Consider the following 19,064-nt stretch of genomic DNA (forward strand, 5'->3'; position numbering starts at 1 on the left):
TTTTTCTTGTCACAGAATAAACCAAGGACTGTTAAAAAAACACAGTTTCCCGGGGTAGCGGAAAGGGATGTAAGACAGAAGAGCTAAAAAAGCACCCCGGCATGGTACAGGAAAAGCTCCATCAAAAATAATGAATCTGAATTCACTGCCTCAGTGGCTGAAGAAACAAAGGATGAGATTGTCTGGCTCTGGACGTTGGAGCCTTAATGTGCTGCTAATAATGTTTATATCATAAAGCAGCATCGCTGCATTAGTTTTGATTTAGCAATGCCAGTTTACATCAGCTGAGGAAGCCATCTGTAAATTCAGCCCCAGAAATGTAAATACAGTGTAGGAAGAAAGGCTTGGTCATCCCTGGATGACATAAGAAGGGGGCTGCTGGGCTGACCTGGGCACTCTCCAGTGCCCACCCTGCTGTCACAGCTTTGTCACCTGTCAGAGGTGCAAAAGGGACATGTGGTCTGTGTGGCTCAGCCTCTGGCTGTGCAGACCCATCCATCCAGTCCTGGCAGTTCTGCTTGACTTCATTCCAGCTGTGCCCCACTGCAGCTGCACAGGGGACAAGCCTCTGAAACTCTTCAAAACTCCAAGTGCCAGTAGGAGAGATTTTTGGATAAAACTATAAAAGTGATATTAAAAGATTGCTGGGACCAGACGGTTTCACTCAAGAGCTCTGAGGGAACTCAAACTTGAAATTGCTGACCTATTCAGTACAATACCACAGCAGCTGTTGAAATGGCGAGGCACCACAGGAATGGAAGGTGGCAAATGTTACATTCATTCTTAAAAAGGGCCTTTAGAGGTCATCCAGAAACCTGTGGGCTGGAAAGCCCAGCAAGGCAGATTGACAGAAAGCATAACAAAAAGGAGGATAGCTGAAAGTGTGATAGAATGGGAAAGAACAAAGTTTGTTGAGTGAGAGCTCAGGCATTGCAAATCCATTCGAGTCAAGACCCGGGCAATTGGACATATTTGTAAAAAATCCAGCTGCAACAAGGTGGAGAATAATCTCAGAAAACTGAATGGCAGGTTGATGAAATCACCTATGAAATTCACCAGCAGCAAATAAAAAGTGAGGACTTTGAGAAATACCAACCCAAGCTACTAAGACCATCAGGGGCACCAATTAACATCAGGAAGGAAGGAAACCTCAGTCAGAGAGTTTGCTGAAATTTCCAGCTTACTCCTCACCAGGGGAAGAACCTTAGGAATGAGTACAGAATTAAAAGGGAATGAGAATGTTTCCTTCAAGAAAAACTGCCTTAAACACAGAGTGTCCACCAAGGAGGTTACAGAACAATCCATGAAAACACAGAAGAGATGACAACTACAGCAGCATCCTTCTTCTTGGCCACCTCAGCTGAGAACGGATGTGAGAGAGATCCTGGCAACTCAACATGGAAATGTGATCAGGAGACCATTATTTGTGCCTGTTGTCACAAGGGAAAGGCAGCACAACCCAGTCTATTGGGATGGAGGTCTAATACGAAGAAAAGGAAGTACTTCTTTCACACAATGCAAAATTGAATTATGGCACTTGTCACAGGACGCTGTGAAGACCAGAATTATAAAAGAATTCCAAAAGGAGTTAGCCAAATTCTTGGAGGCTTGACCCATCTGCAGCTGTTAAACACAATGACCCAAATGCCAGTCAAAAATTCCCTTAACCACAGTCTGCTCTCTACTGAGCTGGTAATATCACAGAGGAATTGTGCTCTGCTTGCCCTGTCCTTACACCCTTTACCTCACAGTCTGCTGCTGGAATGGGCTGCCCAGTCAGCTGGACCTTTGCTCAGAGCCACTATCACTGCATAAGACATATTACACATGCCATAAGATGTTTATTAAGAAATGAGTATTTACTGCAGGTGTTGGCCAAGTTTGTTCCCCTCACATGAAAGCTTTGTCTCTGGCAGGTGCTGATATCTGATAGCTTGGGAGAAAGGCATTTATGTTCTAAAAATCTATCATGCCCCTGGCAGTCTGTAGCAAAGACCAGCTCCTTCCTGATCTCCCACAGCTGCTCTGCTAAATCCATAAACCATGACAGTGGATTACCTTTATCATTGATTTAACTGTCACCACTAAAAGTAGTTAGCAGTCATGAAATAAGCCAGCAAGCGCATTTGAAGCAATGCCCTCCCGAGGCACATATTTCCTTTTATCAGTTTTAAATTAATTCTCCTTCATTGCGTGACGTGTGCCTTATTCTCACTTTGCAGGATGAGTAAAAAGGAAGCACCCATCACTTTCCATCTCCTGCTCCATCATTTCGTTCTCTCAACTGCTCTCCCTTCTGCTGCTTCCCCCTTCCAGCTGACACAGGCCAGCATTACACAACCATGGCTTTTGCCAGGAGGGATTCCTTTCCTTGCTGAGGTGTGGCTGCTGTGCTGGGCACAGTGAAGGAGAAGGTGGTGGGGATGAGTTATGGGTCACCTGCAGGAGGACAGGGGCAAGTGAGAATCCCTCGCTGCCGTGGCTGGACCTTGGCACCAGAGTGCTTGGCTGGCTGGCTGTTCTCAGCCTGCTCAGTGCAAAAACAGCCTGTGTTTTTCACTGCTACCAGTCTGGCATCTCCTGCCAGCTCTAGGCATTTCCTTTCTGAAGAAAAAAAACAACCAAGGTTTGATCATTTGCTTCTGGGGGGTTGTGCTAAACTTGCCAGCATCTGTTCCATCTGAGCGGCGGGGGAAAAACACCAGTCCTGGACTGGGAGAGAAAGGGAAGGTACCAAGTTGTAATGTGAGAAATGAAAGCTAGAAAAACAGCATCTTGAGAGATGTTAAAGACAAAAACAAATGCTGTGAACAGGAGCAGAGACAGATTTCAGAGGAAAGGAAGGAAGACAGTGACTAAAGCACCAAGAGTGAAAACAGTGTACACATGGAAACTGAATCCAGACTCCCAGGGTTTCTTTGTACTTGTTTTTCCTACCATTTCACAGAAATCATGATGCTGGCGGGATCCCTCTATACCCAAGGGTCAGTGATGTCAATGAAAGTTGGTGGAGTTGCACTGATTTGTATCCATTAAGAAGTGACTTTCTCAAATTTCTCAGAATTACTGGAGTTTAAAATAATGCCCTGAGAACCCAGCTGAAAACAACAGTTAGGATTATCCTTAAGTCAGGTCATACTAAAACCTAAGTAAAGATTATTTAGAATGCATACATTTTTTTTAAGAGTTGCAAAATTCCTAACTTTGGATGGTCATGTTGAAAACACAACCCTGGAAAAACCTGTGTGTGACACTTCTATCAGTTCAGGAGTCACAGCAAATGCACAAAGAGCTCTACAAATTCCAGCTCAGCAAACAACTACTTTAGAAAGCAAAATAAGTAAATATTATCTCTGTTTCCCCACAAGCTTCTGTTTAACTTCTTGGATTTACCTTTCCATCACTCTCCCTTTCCTTCAAAATGTAATAGGTGGAGTTTAAAATAAAAACTTCAGGATAGAAAAAAAAAATGATCCCTAATTTCTTTTTAAAAAACAACATTGCTTGGGGTTTTTTTTGGGTATTTTCCCTGAGTGTTTGTCAGGTCAAACAAACGCTGTTCAATATTTAGGGGTCCCTTTGCAGCCAAAATCATTCCTTGCTCTCATTGTGACTGCACGAGCTGAATACAAAGCCCTTTCAGTATTTTTTTAACTCTCAAGTTATATTTTACAAGACACAATCCACTCTCCCCTGTGACTCCCTCCCTCCCTTTGCTCTCTCTCAGGAACTGCCCTAATCTGGCTGGGGCTGTCCCAGCTGAAGGTGACACTGAGGGAGGGAGGGAGGGAGGGAGGCCCCATCTGGTGACACCACCACTGCCCAGACCTCTGGTCCTGCTGCATTTTATAACCCGATTACCCCAGACTTGGTGAATTCAGACAGATTGCCTACCAGCAAAACACTCAATATTCCATTATCAGATTTGTGGGCCCACCATCCCTCTTCATTTAGGATGTAATAGAAAGTGTCAGCAATGTCCTATGGAGTTTGGCTTGAAAATGAGTCTTGACTATGCAAATCAAAAGTGCACTGGGTAAAGATACTGCACAGAATCACAACAATTTTAAAACATTTTTTATTTAAATATTAAATAAAACACATCAACTAATCATTTTGGTGTACACCTCTCATTTTAACATAAGAAATAAAATGATTGTTCAGTCATGATAAAAAATAAACTATACATCTCAATTAAACCAATCACGTAGTGTCTTTAAATACCCTATTGCATTGCAGTCTGCAGAACAGCACTGTCAAGATATCTACAAAAAAAACCCCCAGACTTTTAAAATGACCTCTGCTCCAGCAATAATTCCAAAGAGGTTCTACAGCAATTGGAAAAGAAAAAAAAATACTATGAAAGTAAAGTGCTTGTCATTGCTCAGGACAGGAAACAAAGAATCTGTGGCCTTTAGATCCATGGCATTAAACAAAACACAAACTGAGGAGGAAGTTCTGTGGTTTAAGTACATGTGCTACCCCTTCCAAAACTGAAGGCCAAGTTGCTGCTTTGTAACAAGCTGGCTTCTTCTTGCCCTCCTCTCCAGCCATCTCCATGCAATCTCTTTTTTGGGTTGGGTTTTTTGGGGGGTTGTTTGTTTGTTTTCTTTTAAACCCACACTACAAATGAGCATGAGACTTTGGTGTTTTCTCTGCTGCAAGGCACCACTCATTAACAGGAGTTCAACTCGAGCAATTTTCTGTCACTTTGAAGCTTCCAGACCATGGAGCAGCAGTGGCAAGCTGGAGATGCACCAATACAGACACACAGATATAACACACAGATAAAGAGGTTGTTTATGGAGAGCCACAGACAGAGCCACATGACATCTTCAACTCTTCCTACTCCCACCAATTAACCTGGTCAATCTTTGGCTTTTTTATTTTTTCCTTAAAAAAAAAAAAAAAACAGCTAAACAAACCAAACAAAAAAGAAAACCCAAAAAAAAAACCAAAACAGGTCTCTATATTATTTGCAAATGTGTAATACTGCAGGTTGCACGAAGCCAAGGTAACTTGAAGGCACCCTGTGTCATACTAGGGAGATGGGTCCTTTAAGCATTTAGACAGAATGCAGCTACACTCTGACACTCGGATGGCAGCTCCCAGCCAAGCTGTCTCACTGTCTGCTCACCTGCTTCCAAAGTTTGCCTGCACTCCCCAAGTCATGTCTGTAGGAGCACAGCCTGTCCTCCCCTTTAAACCTCAGCACAACCTCTATTGACACCAACAGAAGTCATGGTCTGCCTCAGGAGGGGACTCGGGGTTTATACCAGAAACACAACAGAAGCATATTACAAAATATAAAAAATAACTAGTGTTATATAGTTTTCTGCTTCCTATTTATATACATATACAGCATTAAAAACCATACGAAAAAACACCTACCTAATGCAAAACCTTGTTTTGCTAATATGCCAAAAAACAAACCAACCAAAAACAAACACCCAAAGATTGTGCTGTTTTACTCACTTTTAATACAGTTTTGTTCAGAAAAAGCTGTACTCCATTAGAGTAGAATTCTGTTCTAGCCTATTCCTTTTGTCTTTGTCAGTATATAATTATAACCTCAATATTGCACATTTCCCCAAGAGTCAGTTCTGTTTGGACCCTGATAATGAAATGCATAAAAACATAATTAGCAGCGGAAATAACGATGTGCAGCACTAAGAAATACCCCTCAGGCAACTTTGTAGGCAACCTCCAGGAGGGCTTTTTAAAAAGAAAACCCTTCCCATTACCCCACAGGTGCTGCTGCTTCCCTCCTCAGTGCCTCGGCAAGAATATGAATAAACTTAGAGTTTATAAAAAGATTCCTAAAGATTACCAAGACCAACAAAATATGGGCATGTGTGCACCTGTGTGTATGTACACACACACCACTCCCAAACAAACATCCCTGCAAAAGACCAGCCATTATGCAATTTGGATCCTGATTACCAAGGGATACATTTCCAATAGTTACTGCTTCTGTACTAATTAGAAGGGCATGCTGAGCTTTTCCAGCTGATGTATCAAGCAAGAAGTTCACAGTTTTCATTTAAAGTATGTGTATCTGGGAGGTGTGGAATGGGGATGTTGGTTCCTTTAAATAAAATGAGTGTTAACAGGAGGGAAAAGGAAAAACAACAAATGGCAATGCTTCCATTTTTGTCTCCTATGAATGCATAATGCTGCATGCCACTGGTTTTCTGTTTATTTTTTTTTTTTAAAGAGGTAATCATCTTCACAAACCCATAAATGAATATTGTGAAAAAGGGAGGCTCTGGTCCCTTCTTTGAAAAGCCTCTCCCTGCTGTGTCACCACTACTGACAGCTGCTAATCTTGCATAACAGCAGAGCTGTATTGGTCTGACTTGAGTACAGTACCGAAGAGTTCTTCCCCAGCCACATCCCTCCCTGCCCCCACAAATGCCCCACCCATCTGCCCCATCATTATTTTTTTTTCCTTTTTAAAAAAAAAAAAAAATCAGTTTCTATTCGTATTTGTTCAGTGCAAGAATAGTAGAAGCAAAAAGACATACATATTGCTTGTTTCAGTCCTATAAAGTTGCCAGCTTTCTGAGCCAGACAGCCTCTTCACATACTTCAAAATTTATTGCTTCTGAGAGTCACTCGTCCCCACGCCGCCAGCCAGCCACGGAGCAGCGGTGAAAGCTCCCCTGCAAAGAGAGCAGCCCGAAGCTCTCACTTGACCAGCACAAACTTGCCCAGCTGGCTGGAAGTCAGATCCTCCATCTCACAGTCCCCGTGCTGCAGGGTGACAGTGTCATAGCTCGGGGATGGCGTGGAGAAGCTCTGCTGCTGGGAGAAGGGGGCGGCCAGCGGGGCCGCGCTGCTGCTGCTGCTGCTGCTGATGTACAGGTGAGTGTCCAGCAGGTGAGCGGCTGATGACACTGGGGACACACTCAGCCCCAGGAAATGAGGTTGGAGCAGTTGGCTGCTGCCAGCAAAGGCCAGCTCAAAGGAGTTCTCTCTTTGCAGCTCCGACAGCAGAATGGAGTTGGAGGCTTTGCAGGTTCCGTCAGAGGAGGGGATGCTGCTTGCCGCGGGTGTCTGGGAGGTCTGGGGACAAGCTGTGTGGAGTAGTTGGTGATGCTGGAACTGGAGCATTCTGAACAAAATCCAAGAGGAAAGAGGTTAGTTCTATTCCTATTCCATGTTCTATTCCCTCCTTTCTTGCCCCTAACCTTGACGATAACTTTCCCCTTTGTTTCCTTCTATCAAACCCCTCCTTAGCCCAGCCAGCACAATCAAAGCAAGCTGCCTGTGCCAGGCTTTCCCTCATTCTGTCAGAATTCCCAACCCCTTCTGTCAGAGGGCAACTGTCACAACCAAGTTTATCTGGTCACGATTTGGCCACCTAATAATAGATGTTCTAGAGACAATGTGTGCAGATAAACCGGAAGCTCAATTTTCCATCTCACTTCTATGGGAATGAAGAGGTGCCACCACACATGACATTTGAGGCCACTGGAACTGTGCCTCCTTTGTGGGCTGTAACTTTTCCAAATTACAAGGTCTCACTTCCTTGCCATGGGAAAATTACAGGAGGAGGCAGAGGAGGAAAGAAATCATTCCCAAAACTAACAAAGAAAAACACAGCTTGCAGTAGGGGAGAAGCAATGTTTTCCCCCACACTACCAAACTGCTTCTCAATTCAGCAACCTCCAAATATTTGAACATTGAGATTTTTGAGTGGAATTGCACGTCCTATGTTACATGTGCCAGGGCAGGAAGCCACAAAGGAAGCCGAGCAGTTTACCCACTGCCACACAGCAAAGATGGATGGCAGGAACCCCCAGTGACCAAACCCCCAACCTCTTTTGCTGTGTTTACCCCTCCTTGCTTGCCCTTAACCCAAAGCAAACGCAATGAAAAGGCACCAAAGCTCCTCCCTCACCTCTGCTGCTGCAGCACCTCCTCCAGGAGGCTTCTCCCCTCTCTGCTGCTCCCGCTGCTGCTGTACAAGCAGGTGTTGGGCTGCGTGTGCTGGAAAGGGCTCATGGCACTCCTTGCTGCCCGAGAGGAGGAGGAGGACTGACACACCTGCCGAGCAAAGCCTTTGATTTTATTCAAGCCGAGGAACCCCTTGGCTCGAGCGTTCTTCCGCAGCTGCTGCCTAAAAGCCTTCAAGCCTGTGGGACACGAGGAAAAGAAATGCACTTTAATCCTCCTCCTGCTTGCCTACAGTACAGATCAGCCTTTCTGGGCACTGCCTTCCTGGGTGGGAGAACTGGGTTGGAAGAGGCTCCAGTTCACCCTCTGCCTGGTGGTCAGAGCAGGATTCAGGTAGTGAAACAGGGACTGGGACAGCTGCACCCTTGTGCAGATGGATGTGCATGGCAAAGGAAAAGCCTGAGAGAAATCATGACGTTGTACGCTCCGTATTTTAGGAGGAAGGTGGAGCCTGCCATCCCACTCACGGCAGCAGAAATATCTCCATGGGCAGGCTGAATCAGTGTCTGAGAACCTTTCCCCAGGGCATCCCACCCTCCCTCAGGGCCCATGAACACAGGAGGCAGAATATCCAGGTGTCCAGCCTCAGTGTGACACTAATGGGCAGCAAGTCTCCCTGCACCCTACCCTTTCCTAGTGGCTTTGGGAGGGTGCAACTCCCCAGCAACAAGGCCAGGAAGGCATTACCTTGAGTTAATGAGGTATCAGATGCTCGCCTTCCTTCTTGGAAGCTGACAGGCAGGAGAGAAGCACCTCCCATGCAGCCCTGGACTTGTAACACGGGAGCGTCAGACTGGGAAGCGAGGAAAGGCGACGTCATCCTCGCTGTGGCCGGGCTCCCTGTCATTACTTGACCTGCCAAACAGCTGCTCAGGGCCACTGAGCTGTCATTTGAAGATGAAGTAAGGCAGCTGTCTGAGCTAGTTCCCTCTGTGGGGCTGGCAGAGGAGGAAATGACTATACCTATGGAAGGGAAGGAAGGAGAGAAAGAACATTCCCAAGATGAGTACAGGAAGGAACAAACATGACATCAGAGCCTTCTGCCCAGCTACACTGGCACTAATAAACAGCCTCGAGCTGGAGAGGTGTCCAGCAACTCCTGTTGTCCCAGGGCTTGACTCCAGCAAGGGGTCAACAAATCAACAAATAACCTCAGTTTGGGCTCCTGTCCAGCTGGCCAGCAGCACCAGCATCACCAGGCAGTGCTGGATCAGGCACACAGTGTTTTTTAGCACAACCAGGATTACTGTTTTGTGAACAGTTGTGCTTATTTAGTTGGTTCACAGGGTCTGGGTATGTACCAAACTCAATCAGTGAGGTGTTTTTTGTTAAATTCAGGCACTTTTTCCTCCCCTAGTACAACAGCAGAAGCAAGCAGACCAGGTTTGTGACCTGCTTGTGAGCATGCTCCCCTCTGAAGAGATCTAGGTGAAATACAACAGCACAACTTCTCTTCCCTAAGGGCCCTGCTTATCTGTAGGAAGGCAGAACTGGAGGGCAGAAAACAAACCTCTTTTCTAGGCTTTCCAACCCTAGTCAAGGTGAAATCAGCACACTCTCCCTCAGCATCTGGGCTCTATGGCACTCCTTCTCTGCTCTTTTCCCTTACCTACAGACACCCTTCATCTCTCCCAGACTTACTTACATGGAGGGACATGCTGATAGAAATGGGTGGTCACTTCTGCCAGGGTGTGCCTCCTGCTGGTGTTGCTAGGGATGCAGATGGGGTGGTCATATGCCTTAATTTCATCTTCCAGCTCCTTCTCTTGCCTCACTTCCTCGCTGATGGTGGTCTCCAGCAGGCTGTTCGGGGAGATGGAGCGGTTCCGGAAGAGCCCGTTGAAGTTGGTGTCCACGGGGAAGAACACAGGCTGGAAAACATGCCAGACCACAGACTTCAGGGTCTTTTCCTTATTTCTGCACTACCTTTTAATGCCCTCCACAATTCTATGGCATTTCTCCAGTAGGAATATTGTTTGAGACGCTACGTGACAATGTGTCCAAATGCCAAACCAAACATAGGAGGGAGAGAACAAAAGTCACAACCCCCATTGTTGTGGATTGGCAGAACAATGAGAAAAAAAGAAGCAACACAGAGTTTATCAGGGAACACCAACCTGTAATGGGTTGCTTATGTCACAGTCCATTTCTGCCTGCAAGGATGGCTGAATCAGGCTCTGAGGTTGCTGGTAAAGCAGAGATGATCGCAGGGTTTCACTAGTGAGAGTGTCCTGAGGCATCTGGAGAGAGAGCAATGCACAGAAGCCATCACACACACTGCAGTTCCACGTGACTTTTCAGATACTGGAGTCACAGAATTTCAGAGTCACCTTCCCTGCAAGCTCTCTCCTCATGCTTTCTATGAAAATGAACAAAGCTAATCCATCAATGCCAACACAAACACAGAACTCCTCCTCCTCCTAAGTCAGGCAATTTAACTGGAAGTGCAATTTGCAGAGGCACCCAAACCACACTTTAAAGGGGATGGGGGCGAAGAAAATAAAATGAATGTCAGAAAAACACATTAAGTGACTCATGGAGTACTTCTACAGGATATGCAACAAAGAAGCGTAACCAAGCCATGCCTAAAAGGGCAGATTTCCTTGAGAAGTCTAATCCTGTGGCTCATTATTGACCTGCACTGGAGGCAGACTATTCTTTGGACCATGACCCGCGGTCACTTGCTAGGAAACAGGGCATTAATATTCACTCAGCCTCCTGCTGAAGAACAGCAGGCTGTGTCCTGTCAGAGGGCACTACTATCAGAAATAGTTTTCAGAAGCTTGGCAGCTGCATGAAAGGGAGATGCAGAGGTGCCTGCGCTCACCTCAGCGTTGGTGATCTCGGAGCTCCGGGGCCGCGGCTGCCGGCCGGCTGCCGGCCGAGTGGACACCTGGCTGCTCCGGTACTCCTTCAGGCGCTCCAGCAGCAGGTAATAAATGGCAGCAAAATGGTTGTAGCTGCTGTTCTGCAGGGACTGGAAGACATTGGAAGGGCCTTTTTGAGTCACAGGTAACTCAGGATGTAAGCAGCCAAAACTCATCGCTAAGGGCTCAGAGTAGCATGCTCAAAATCCAAGCAAAATCCAGAAGGGCAGTGAAGATTTTATGCTGTGACACCAGATCAAGGCCACTCATTGAATGACCCATGAGTGCACCACTGGCATTCTGGTGGTCACTGGAGAGGTATCTAAAGAGCAAGAGATGTATCTGGTGGAGATGTATCTAAAGGGCAAGAACTCACCTCCACAGTCCTCTGCCTGTCAATGCCAAGGGTTTGCATGATCCCGAGGACCTGCTCGTTGTAGTCACCCAGGTTGGAGTTGTAGTTTTGCATGGAGAAGGACAAGGACTGCTGCTGCTGAAGGGAGGGGTCAGCCTGCATCCACTTGTGCTGCTTGATCTGGGAGATGGTTATCCGCTTGGTTGGGTCCACAACCAGCATCCGTCGGATTAGTGTTTCACAGTCTGGGTGACGAAGAAAGACAAACTCATGAGCAAGGGGCAAAAATGTAACAGCCCAGCCCCAGGTCACTGCTAAGAACACTTCCCAGCAACAGTGTAAGATGCCTATGAAAACAGGAATTAAATGTTTGGGTGCAGCTGATGACTGATCTGACTATCAGATATCCCAGACAGCACAAAAGACGTTCACGTGCATATCACAAAAACAATATCTCCCTGCAGGAAATGAAGCTGTACTGGATACCAGGTGGCCTTGCACCATGTGTAAGAGCTGGTTTTGAGAGGATGCAGGTTTGATGGCATTACATGCACATAAAATAGGTCAGAACTTAGCACAGAACCCCATCACATACAACTTCCTGGTCTTGGCCCTATATTGCTTATTTACTTATAACCAGGAAATAAAGCTGTTCATGGCCATAACTGATAAACTTCAGACTTCAGCAGTTATCTCCACGTGACAACAGAGGCACGTTCACTTGGTTTTGAAACCAAATCAGAGAGAGGTGATAACACTCTTCAGTTTCACGTTTCTCATCAGACTGTTGGAGTTCTCAGGAAACACTGCCGACTCCCCTATTCCTGCTCTCCTTGGCAGCACAGCCACACTGGAACATCCCTTCTGCATGGCTAAAATATCTTAGGAGAACTACACCTATGTCAGCATTGCAGGCTAGTCTCATTAAAATCCTGTTTTCTCTCTTTTCTGAGTGATTATTACTCCAGCTAGGGAGTCAAGTATTTTTGTAATCCATAGGGATATTCTAAGAAAGGAAAGTACAGCTTTTTAGATGCACCACAAAGCAGATCCCAGAAAAGAAAACATCTTCTGTCCTACAGAAACTACTGGATACATAAAAAACAAAATAATTGCCAGCTGCAAACTGGATAGCTACTCCTTTATAGCACCTGTTCTAACATTAAGGATCTGAAATAAAAGCACCTTCGGACATGAAGTAGGGGATGCGGAACCGCCCCTCCAGCACTCTTTGCCTCAGAGTTGGTAAATTGGGTCCATCAAAAGGCAGAGAACCGCAGACAAGGACGTACAGAACCACCCCAAGGCTCTGCCAATAGAAAACAGCACAGCACATGAGTGACTCCAGGAAAAGCAACGATTCTGAAGTCCCACAGACCCTCACAAGGTGTGAAATGCAGTTTCTGAGGAACAGCAAGCTCACCCATATGTCAAGGTGAGGTCCTTCATATTCTTTGCCTTCGAAAACTTCTGGAGCTGCATAGGGTGGGCTTCCACACCAAGTGGAGAGGGGCTCTCCCGACTTGTAAAAGTTTCCAAAGCCAAAGTCTGAAATAATGGTGAAAATCTGGGGTAAGACAACAACACTCAACCACATACTAATATTTCAGAAGTAGCAGAAAAATGGAGAGAAAGGAACAGATGTGTTGCTTTGTTTTCTGCCTGTTCATTTAAGCTACTCCCTTCTGTTCACAAAATCTGTTCCAAGAAATATCTGTAACTCTTTGTTTTATTTTCACTTACAGAAACACAAACACATTTACAGGATCATCCTAGGGAAACCCAAATGTCTAAACAACACGCCCGATGTTCTTTATAAAGTGACCTCCTATTTCCTAGTACCTGCTAATTTGATATTCATGTTAGCATCCAGCAGGAGGTTCTCTGTTTTGAGATCCCTGTGCACGATGTGGTGGCTGTGACAATATTCCACAGCTGAGAGAATCTGCCAGAACTTCTTCCGTGCTTCGCTCTCGCTCAGGTGCCCGTTGGAGGTCAGGTGATCTGCAGTCAAAATCAGAGAGGATTTAGAAACACCCCGAGGAAATTTGTCATAATCCTGCAGGTGCTGTGCTTGCTGTTTGACAGCTGACAACACAAGCCCCAGGTTTTTAATCAGAATGTATCTGTTACTCAGGAATGACAAAGTAAAGCCATGGGTTTCTAAATCTAAGGAACTGTGAGCTCTGTCAGTGAGGACTTACCAAACATTTCTCCATTCTTTGCAAACTCAGTAACAATGTACAGCATATCCTTTGTCTCCATAACCTGTGAAGACATGAAAGAACACAATTTGAAAAAAAAAAAAATAACCAGAGCTCTATAGTTTCATTTATTTTTCTATGTGAATTCTCAAACATATCCATTCAAATTCATATTTGCTGCAGCAGCTGGCAGTAAAAGCATCCAATTTTGCATCACAGAGTTCTTTCCAAGCAAACTGGTAATGAAAAAGATAACAAATCAAGGCTTATGTGCCTACATTATACAATGGCTTCCCAGGCCATTGTTCTTCTCACCATTACCAAGCCACCTAATCTCTGTAAGAGAGCAGATGAGTGTTTAGATAATTTCATACACTCTCCTTTTGTTAAAATATGCATATATAGTTTTATGACATATTCTGAGCAAAGAAACGTAGAAGTTTATCTAAAGTTTTCTTTGTTTCAAGGCTAGTGGGGGGGCTCAGATCAGCAGGGCTAGCTGCAAGCTGGACAAAGCAAGAAGTGGTATCAGACCCCCTGCTCCTGTTTGGAGCTGGCTGGGACATGGGGAGCCTCCTGTGCAAGTGATAACAGGCTGCTGTTTGTGTAACAGCAGTGCTTGATGCACATCAACAACTGTCAATATATTGCCTATCAATCTAGTATCAACTTGCTTTGATATTTCACAATAATTGCCTTTGGAAGAAAATAAAAAAGAATAACTAAAATCCAAATGATGAATGAGAGATGCTGAGCGTTTCCAAGTTCATCTTCAGTCGCCGCAGCACACCTTTGAAATGTTGTGTTTCAGAATGCAACATTTCCCTGGAAACATTTCCCTCTCACGAGCAGATACTTTGTTTTGAAGCAGGAGGCTCACAACAGGTTAACAATCCAAAAAGCCTCAATTCTACTTCAAAGGCTGTAACTTCCAGGCTCCCAACATGTAACCTTTTTCAAAGACTCTTGTCTTCCCCTCACTACAAGTACACACAGACGCGAAATGAAAATAAACAAACAAGGAGCAAAGGAAGAGAGGTTCCCAATTTAAAAAACTGAAGGAAAGTGTTCTGGGAAACTTGCCAGCTGAATGAAATTAAGACCTGGTGCTGAAACTAAAACAATGATGAAATAATACAAGAACACACACCCTACACTGGTATGTCATCTAATTCCATCTCTGCTTCTCAGCCTCCATCAAACAGGTAAAGCATCAGTAACAACAACAAAGAAAAGAGAACTTCACTGAAACGAAATTATGGTCCCCTACCAACGTCACCTGCTGCATCAAGTGAAGTGGTTCAACGAGATGGAATTTAACCTGCTTTTCTAAATGCTCTGAAACAGTATTTTCACCCACATCATTCCACCGAAATGAACTCAACCGAACTGTTAGAATGTTTCTGTGTGTCCTATACTGCCCCGTGGGCAACCCTGACGTCAGCCCTCAACACAGAATCATTCTTGTTATGATGGCTAACACTATAAATACAAACACTTCATGTGTGTCAAGGTCTTTTAAAATAATGCCTTGCCTAAGCACCTGCCTTACTGGCTCTTCAGCCTTACATGTTAATTAAACTTTTTTTTTCTTTTTTATTTATTTAAGCTAACAAAGCCAGCAATAAGATCACAGCTGATATTAGTGTTTACTACTGCACATGGACTTTCAGACCTGCTGCTTCATCCCATCTCCACCTTTCTCCCCTCTGCCCTTTTAGACAGGTCCAGAAAGACTGACAGCTCTGCCCTGCTCATGGCAGGGGCTTGCACCAGATGACCTTTAAAGGTCCCTTCCAACCCAAGCTGTTCTGTCACCTTAAATCCACAAAGCATTGTTTAAATGATTGAGAGGAACTTACACCAAAGGCTACGTAGATCTAACGTTTAGAATTTGCAAAGCAGCCCTTGCTCACAAGACAAATGTGATCCTGCTTTCTGCACAACACATTCATTTGTTCCCACGGTTAAAAATATCCATCAGTGCAGAAACTAAACAAATCTAAACCAAAATTCACGTTGTGAAACTCTGCAGGGGAAAGATACTTAAAATACACTTTCAAAACTACACAAACTGCAACAGAACAATCAAACAGGTGATTTTTGGACATATTCTAAGAAACCAACATTTACCACCTTTTCCATTTTCACTAATCTAATTCTTTGATTAAGTTTCCACTTAGACTTTCTACTTGGATTCATTTGGTTTAATTGTTGGTGATTTTAAATCCCTTCCACTTAAGGCAAACTCAACTTTAGTGCTTCCTTCTCTACCACCCAATGTGAGTTTAAGTCTTCCTCTCATCTAAAGCAGTAAGAAGTTCCAGTCCTCTAAACTGGGAAAAGCAGATGAGGTAGGAAAAGCAAGTTAATGATAGAAGTTCAGCTAACCCATTCCTCAATCTGAAACAAACGTCAGCCTGGCTTCAACTTTGTAAATTTTACAATGGATTTTGTCAAAAAGCTGTCTAACACCAGAATCTTGTTCAAAGAATGAAGAATGACTTTGAAGACATCCAGTTTACTTCAAATGCATTTCAAAAAGTATTTCACTATTTCAACATGCTTTCCCTCTACAAATATTAGATGCAAAAATCACATGCAAGAGACCACAAGCATATTTGATCTACGTGCTGCACTTCAAAGGTGGACTCTTACCTGATATAGCTTGATAATGTGGGGATGATTCAAAAGCTTCATTATCTGAACTTCTCTATAAATCTTCTCCAGGTTGCTTGGGTCTAACCTTGTCTTGTCTATTATTTTTATTGCAACCTGCAAATTTAAATAATAACAAAACAACCCCAGGTATTACAAAACAGGTACTCTCACTGTTAAGATACCTTAATAAAAAACAACAAAAAAAAAGACACACCCCCGCACGAACACACCACTCACAAAATCCAAGTAAAGTAGCTTTTAAAGTAGCTTTTAAAGCACAGACTTGACAAAGCTGATTCTGTTTTTCTGAACTGCACAGAATTCACGGCACAGAACGTTTTCGTTTTCCTTTTCTACGTCAAAGGATTACACGTAAGGTAGCGAACAGAACTGCAGAAATTAGCACTGGACAGGATTCTGTAAATCTTTTAATCCGTCCCATGCCAGTGAAAAACAGATCCCTGTAACAGACTATCTCCTGCTGTAGTGGCTGAGGCAGTTTTGACATGCACCAGAAATATAAATACGGCTGCACGTCCAGGAAAAAATTATTTCTGCAAATAAGACCCCGGGTTCTTTGTTCTTGAAGACCACTGAATGAAAAAAAAAAAAACAAAAAAAAAAAAACTAAAAAAAAACAAAAAAAACCCTCAAAAACCAAAAAGCCTGAAGCATTCAAGAGATCATTAATTTGCACGGCGTTTCTAGCAAACTGAGAGTAACTCAACAGAGTTACGGTACCACAGAACTGCGGGAGCTGGGTTTTTTGCAGGCATTCTTGCCGACTTTCAATTCCACACGGCGGCAGAACTCGCAGCCGCTGTCCCGCGGAGCGCGGCATCACCCGCGGGGCTGCGCGCCCGCTCCCCGCGCCCCGAGCGCCGGCCCCGCGCACCCACCTGCGTCTTGGTCACCCTGTGCCGGGCCAGCTTGACCACGGCGAAGTTGCCTTTCCCCAGGGTCCTCTCGATGTCGTAGAAGCCGACTCGCAGGGGCCGCTGCTGGCCGTGCGCGGCCGCGGGCGCCGAGGCGAACTCCGACATGATCACCATGGCTCAGGCGGGGAGCGGGCAGCGCCTCAGGACGGCAGCATCGGCGCAGCACCTGCACGGACACGGCAGCGCCTCAGGACGGGAGCATCCGCGCAGAGCCCGCCCGCAGGGACACGGCAGCGCCTCAGGACGGGAGCATCCGCGCAGAGCCCGCCCGGACACGGCAGCGCCTCAGGACGGGAGCGCCCGCACGGACACGGCAGCGCCTCAGGACGGGAGCGCCCGCACGGACACGGCACCGTGAGCCGCGCTCCGCTCCGCCGGCCCTGCCCGCCCCGTCCGCGCCGCCGCCGCCGGCCCCGCTCCCCCCGCGGCCGCGCAGAGCCCGGCGGAGCGGCGCTGGAGCCGCCTCGTACCTGGCGGGCGCGCAGGGCTGTGAGGGCGGGCGGCCGCGCGTGCGAGTGAGCGAGCGAGCGAGCGAGCGAGTGCGGCGGGGCGAGCGCGCTCCGGGGGGCAGGCGGCACCACGCGGGATGTCCCGGCCCCCCGCCCTGCCCGCCCCTCGCCTCCATGCGCGCACCGCCCGCCCCGCCCGCCTCTTCCCCCGCCCACCGCCGAAAGCCGAGACGGGCCCATTGACGTCACTTTGACGCCAGCGAGACGCGCGGCCGGGCGCGGGGCTGGAGGGGAGCGGAGACACCGGGACGTTGCCAGGGAACGGGCGGCGCTGACGCGGGCGCTGATGGAGCCGTCGCCCGGGAGACCCGGGGGGGCGGTGACGTCAGGGCGGGGGGAGGCAGGGATGAGGGGGGGTCGGGGGTCTCCTGCCCGCCCCCCGGCCCGGCCCGGCCCGGCCCGGCCCGCCCTCCCGGCGGGGTCGCTCCCCGGAGTGGCGGCGGCTCCCGACGGGGCGTCCCCGGCAGCGCGGGGATGTCGCGATTGCGGCGCCGCCCCGGCGACAGCACCTGGAGCTGGTGACCCCCCGGTGACCGGCGGGGGTGCCGGTGTCCCCAGCCGCAGCGAGATGGGGAAGTCCCGCTGGCGGCAGGAACAGCGCGGCTGCAGCCCTGCAGGGGAGCGGCTCTCCCCGGTCCCGAGGCATGGGGGGCTCTGCATGCACCGCACCCTTCGCACTGTGCCTGCAGCAGCAAACGCACCCGCCTGTCCCTGCGCCAGGGCGGCTTCCCTGCCCCTGCTTTCCTGCGTGTGATGGAGGGGAGGCTGCAGAGGGGATGCTGGGGACACCCCGGTCTGGGTACAGCAGCCCTCTGTGTTGAGCAGCTGGGTGCTGACAGCAGCAAAAGTAATAATAAAGAATATATATATATGTGTGTGTGTGTGTGTGTGTGTGTGTGTGTGTATATAAAATCACGGGATGGTTTGGGTTGGAAGGGATCGTAAAGATCCTTCAGTCCCGCTGTCCTGCCATGGTCAGGGATGCCTTCCACTAGACCAGGTTGCACAGAGCCTCATCCAGCCTCACCTTGAACACCTCCAGGGATGGGGCAGCCACAACTTTTCTGGGCAACCTGCTCTGGTGTCTCACTACCCTCACAGTAAAGAATTTCTTCCTGATATCTAACCTAAACATACCTTCTATCAATTTGAAGCCATTGCCCCCTGTCCTTGTATATAGTCTGTCTCCGTCTCTCTTTTCAGCTCCCTTCAGGTGCCGGAAGGCTGCAAATAGGTCACTCTGAAGCTTCTCTTTTCCAGGCTGAACAATCCCAATTCTCTCAGCCTTTCCTCATAGCAGAGGTGCTCCATCCCTCTGATCATCCTGGTGGCCCCCTCTGGGCTCTCTCCATTGAGTCCACGTCCCCCATATTTGTGATGCTATTGCAACTCAGCACTCAGAATAACACCTGCAGTGCCATTACCCCTGCTCAGGGTGGAAGGGAGGCTTGGGAAATTTCCCTTTGGCACAACAAGGCTTAAGGATGTTGTATAGGACTGAACCTCAGCCAAGAGACTCCTCTCAAGGTCAGATGTGGAACAGCAGATGCACAGGGTTCAAACAGGGA

General features: G+C 47.0%; 1 protein-coding gene across 1 annotated transcript; it reads right to left on the reverse strand.

Annotated features, from left to right (window-relative positions):
- Positions 1–4,059: 4,059 nt before the first annotated feature.
- On the reverse strand, positions 4,060–17,116 carry SIK1 (salt inducible kinase 1). Its single transcript, XM_063181522.1, has 13 exons — positions 16,949–17,116; positions 16,047–16,163; positions 13,389–13,452; positions 13,027–13,188; positions 12,608–12,732; positions 12,370–12,493; positions 11,206–11,429; positions 10,790–10,939; positions 10,080–10,202; positions 9,608–9,833; positions 8,650–8,925; positions 7,907–8,141; positions 4,060–7,117 (listed from the first exon to the last, which is right to left on the reverse strand). Exons 1-13 carry the CDS (start codon positions 17,099–17,101, stop codon positions 6,691–6,693), a joined length of 2,406 nt encoding a protein of 801 aa, XP_063037592.1. The 5' UTR covers positions 17,102–17,116; the 3' UTR covers positions 4,060–6,690.
- Between the last annotated feature and the right edge of the window lie 1,948 nt (positions 17,117–19,064).

This window comes from Melospiza melodia, chromosome 2, assembly GCF_035770615.1.
Source record: "Melospiza melodia melodia isolate bMelMel2 chromosome 2, bMelMel2.pri, whole genome shotgun sequence".
NCBI classification, from domain to species: Eukaryota; Metazoa; Chordata; class Aves; order Passeriformes; family Passerellidae; genus Melospiza; species Melospiza melodia.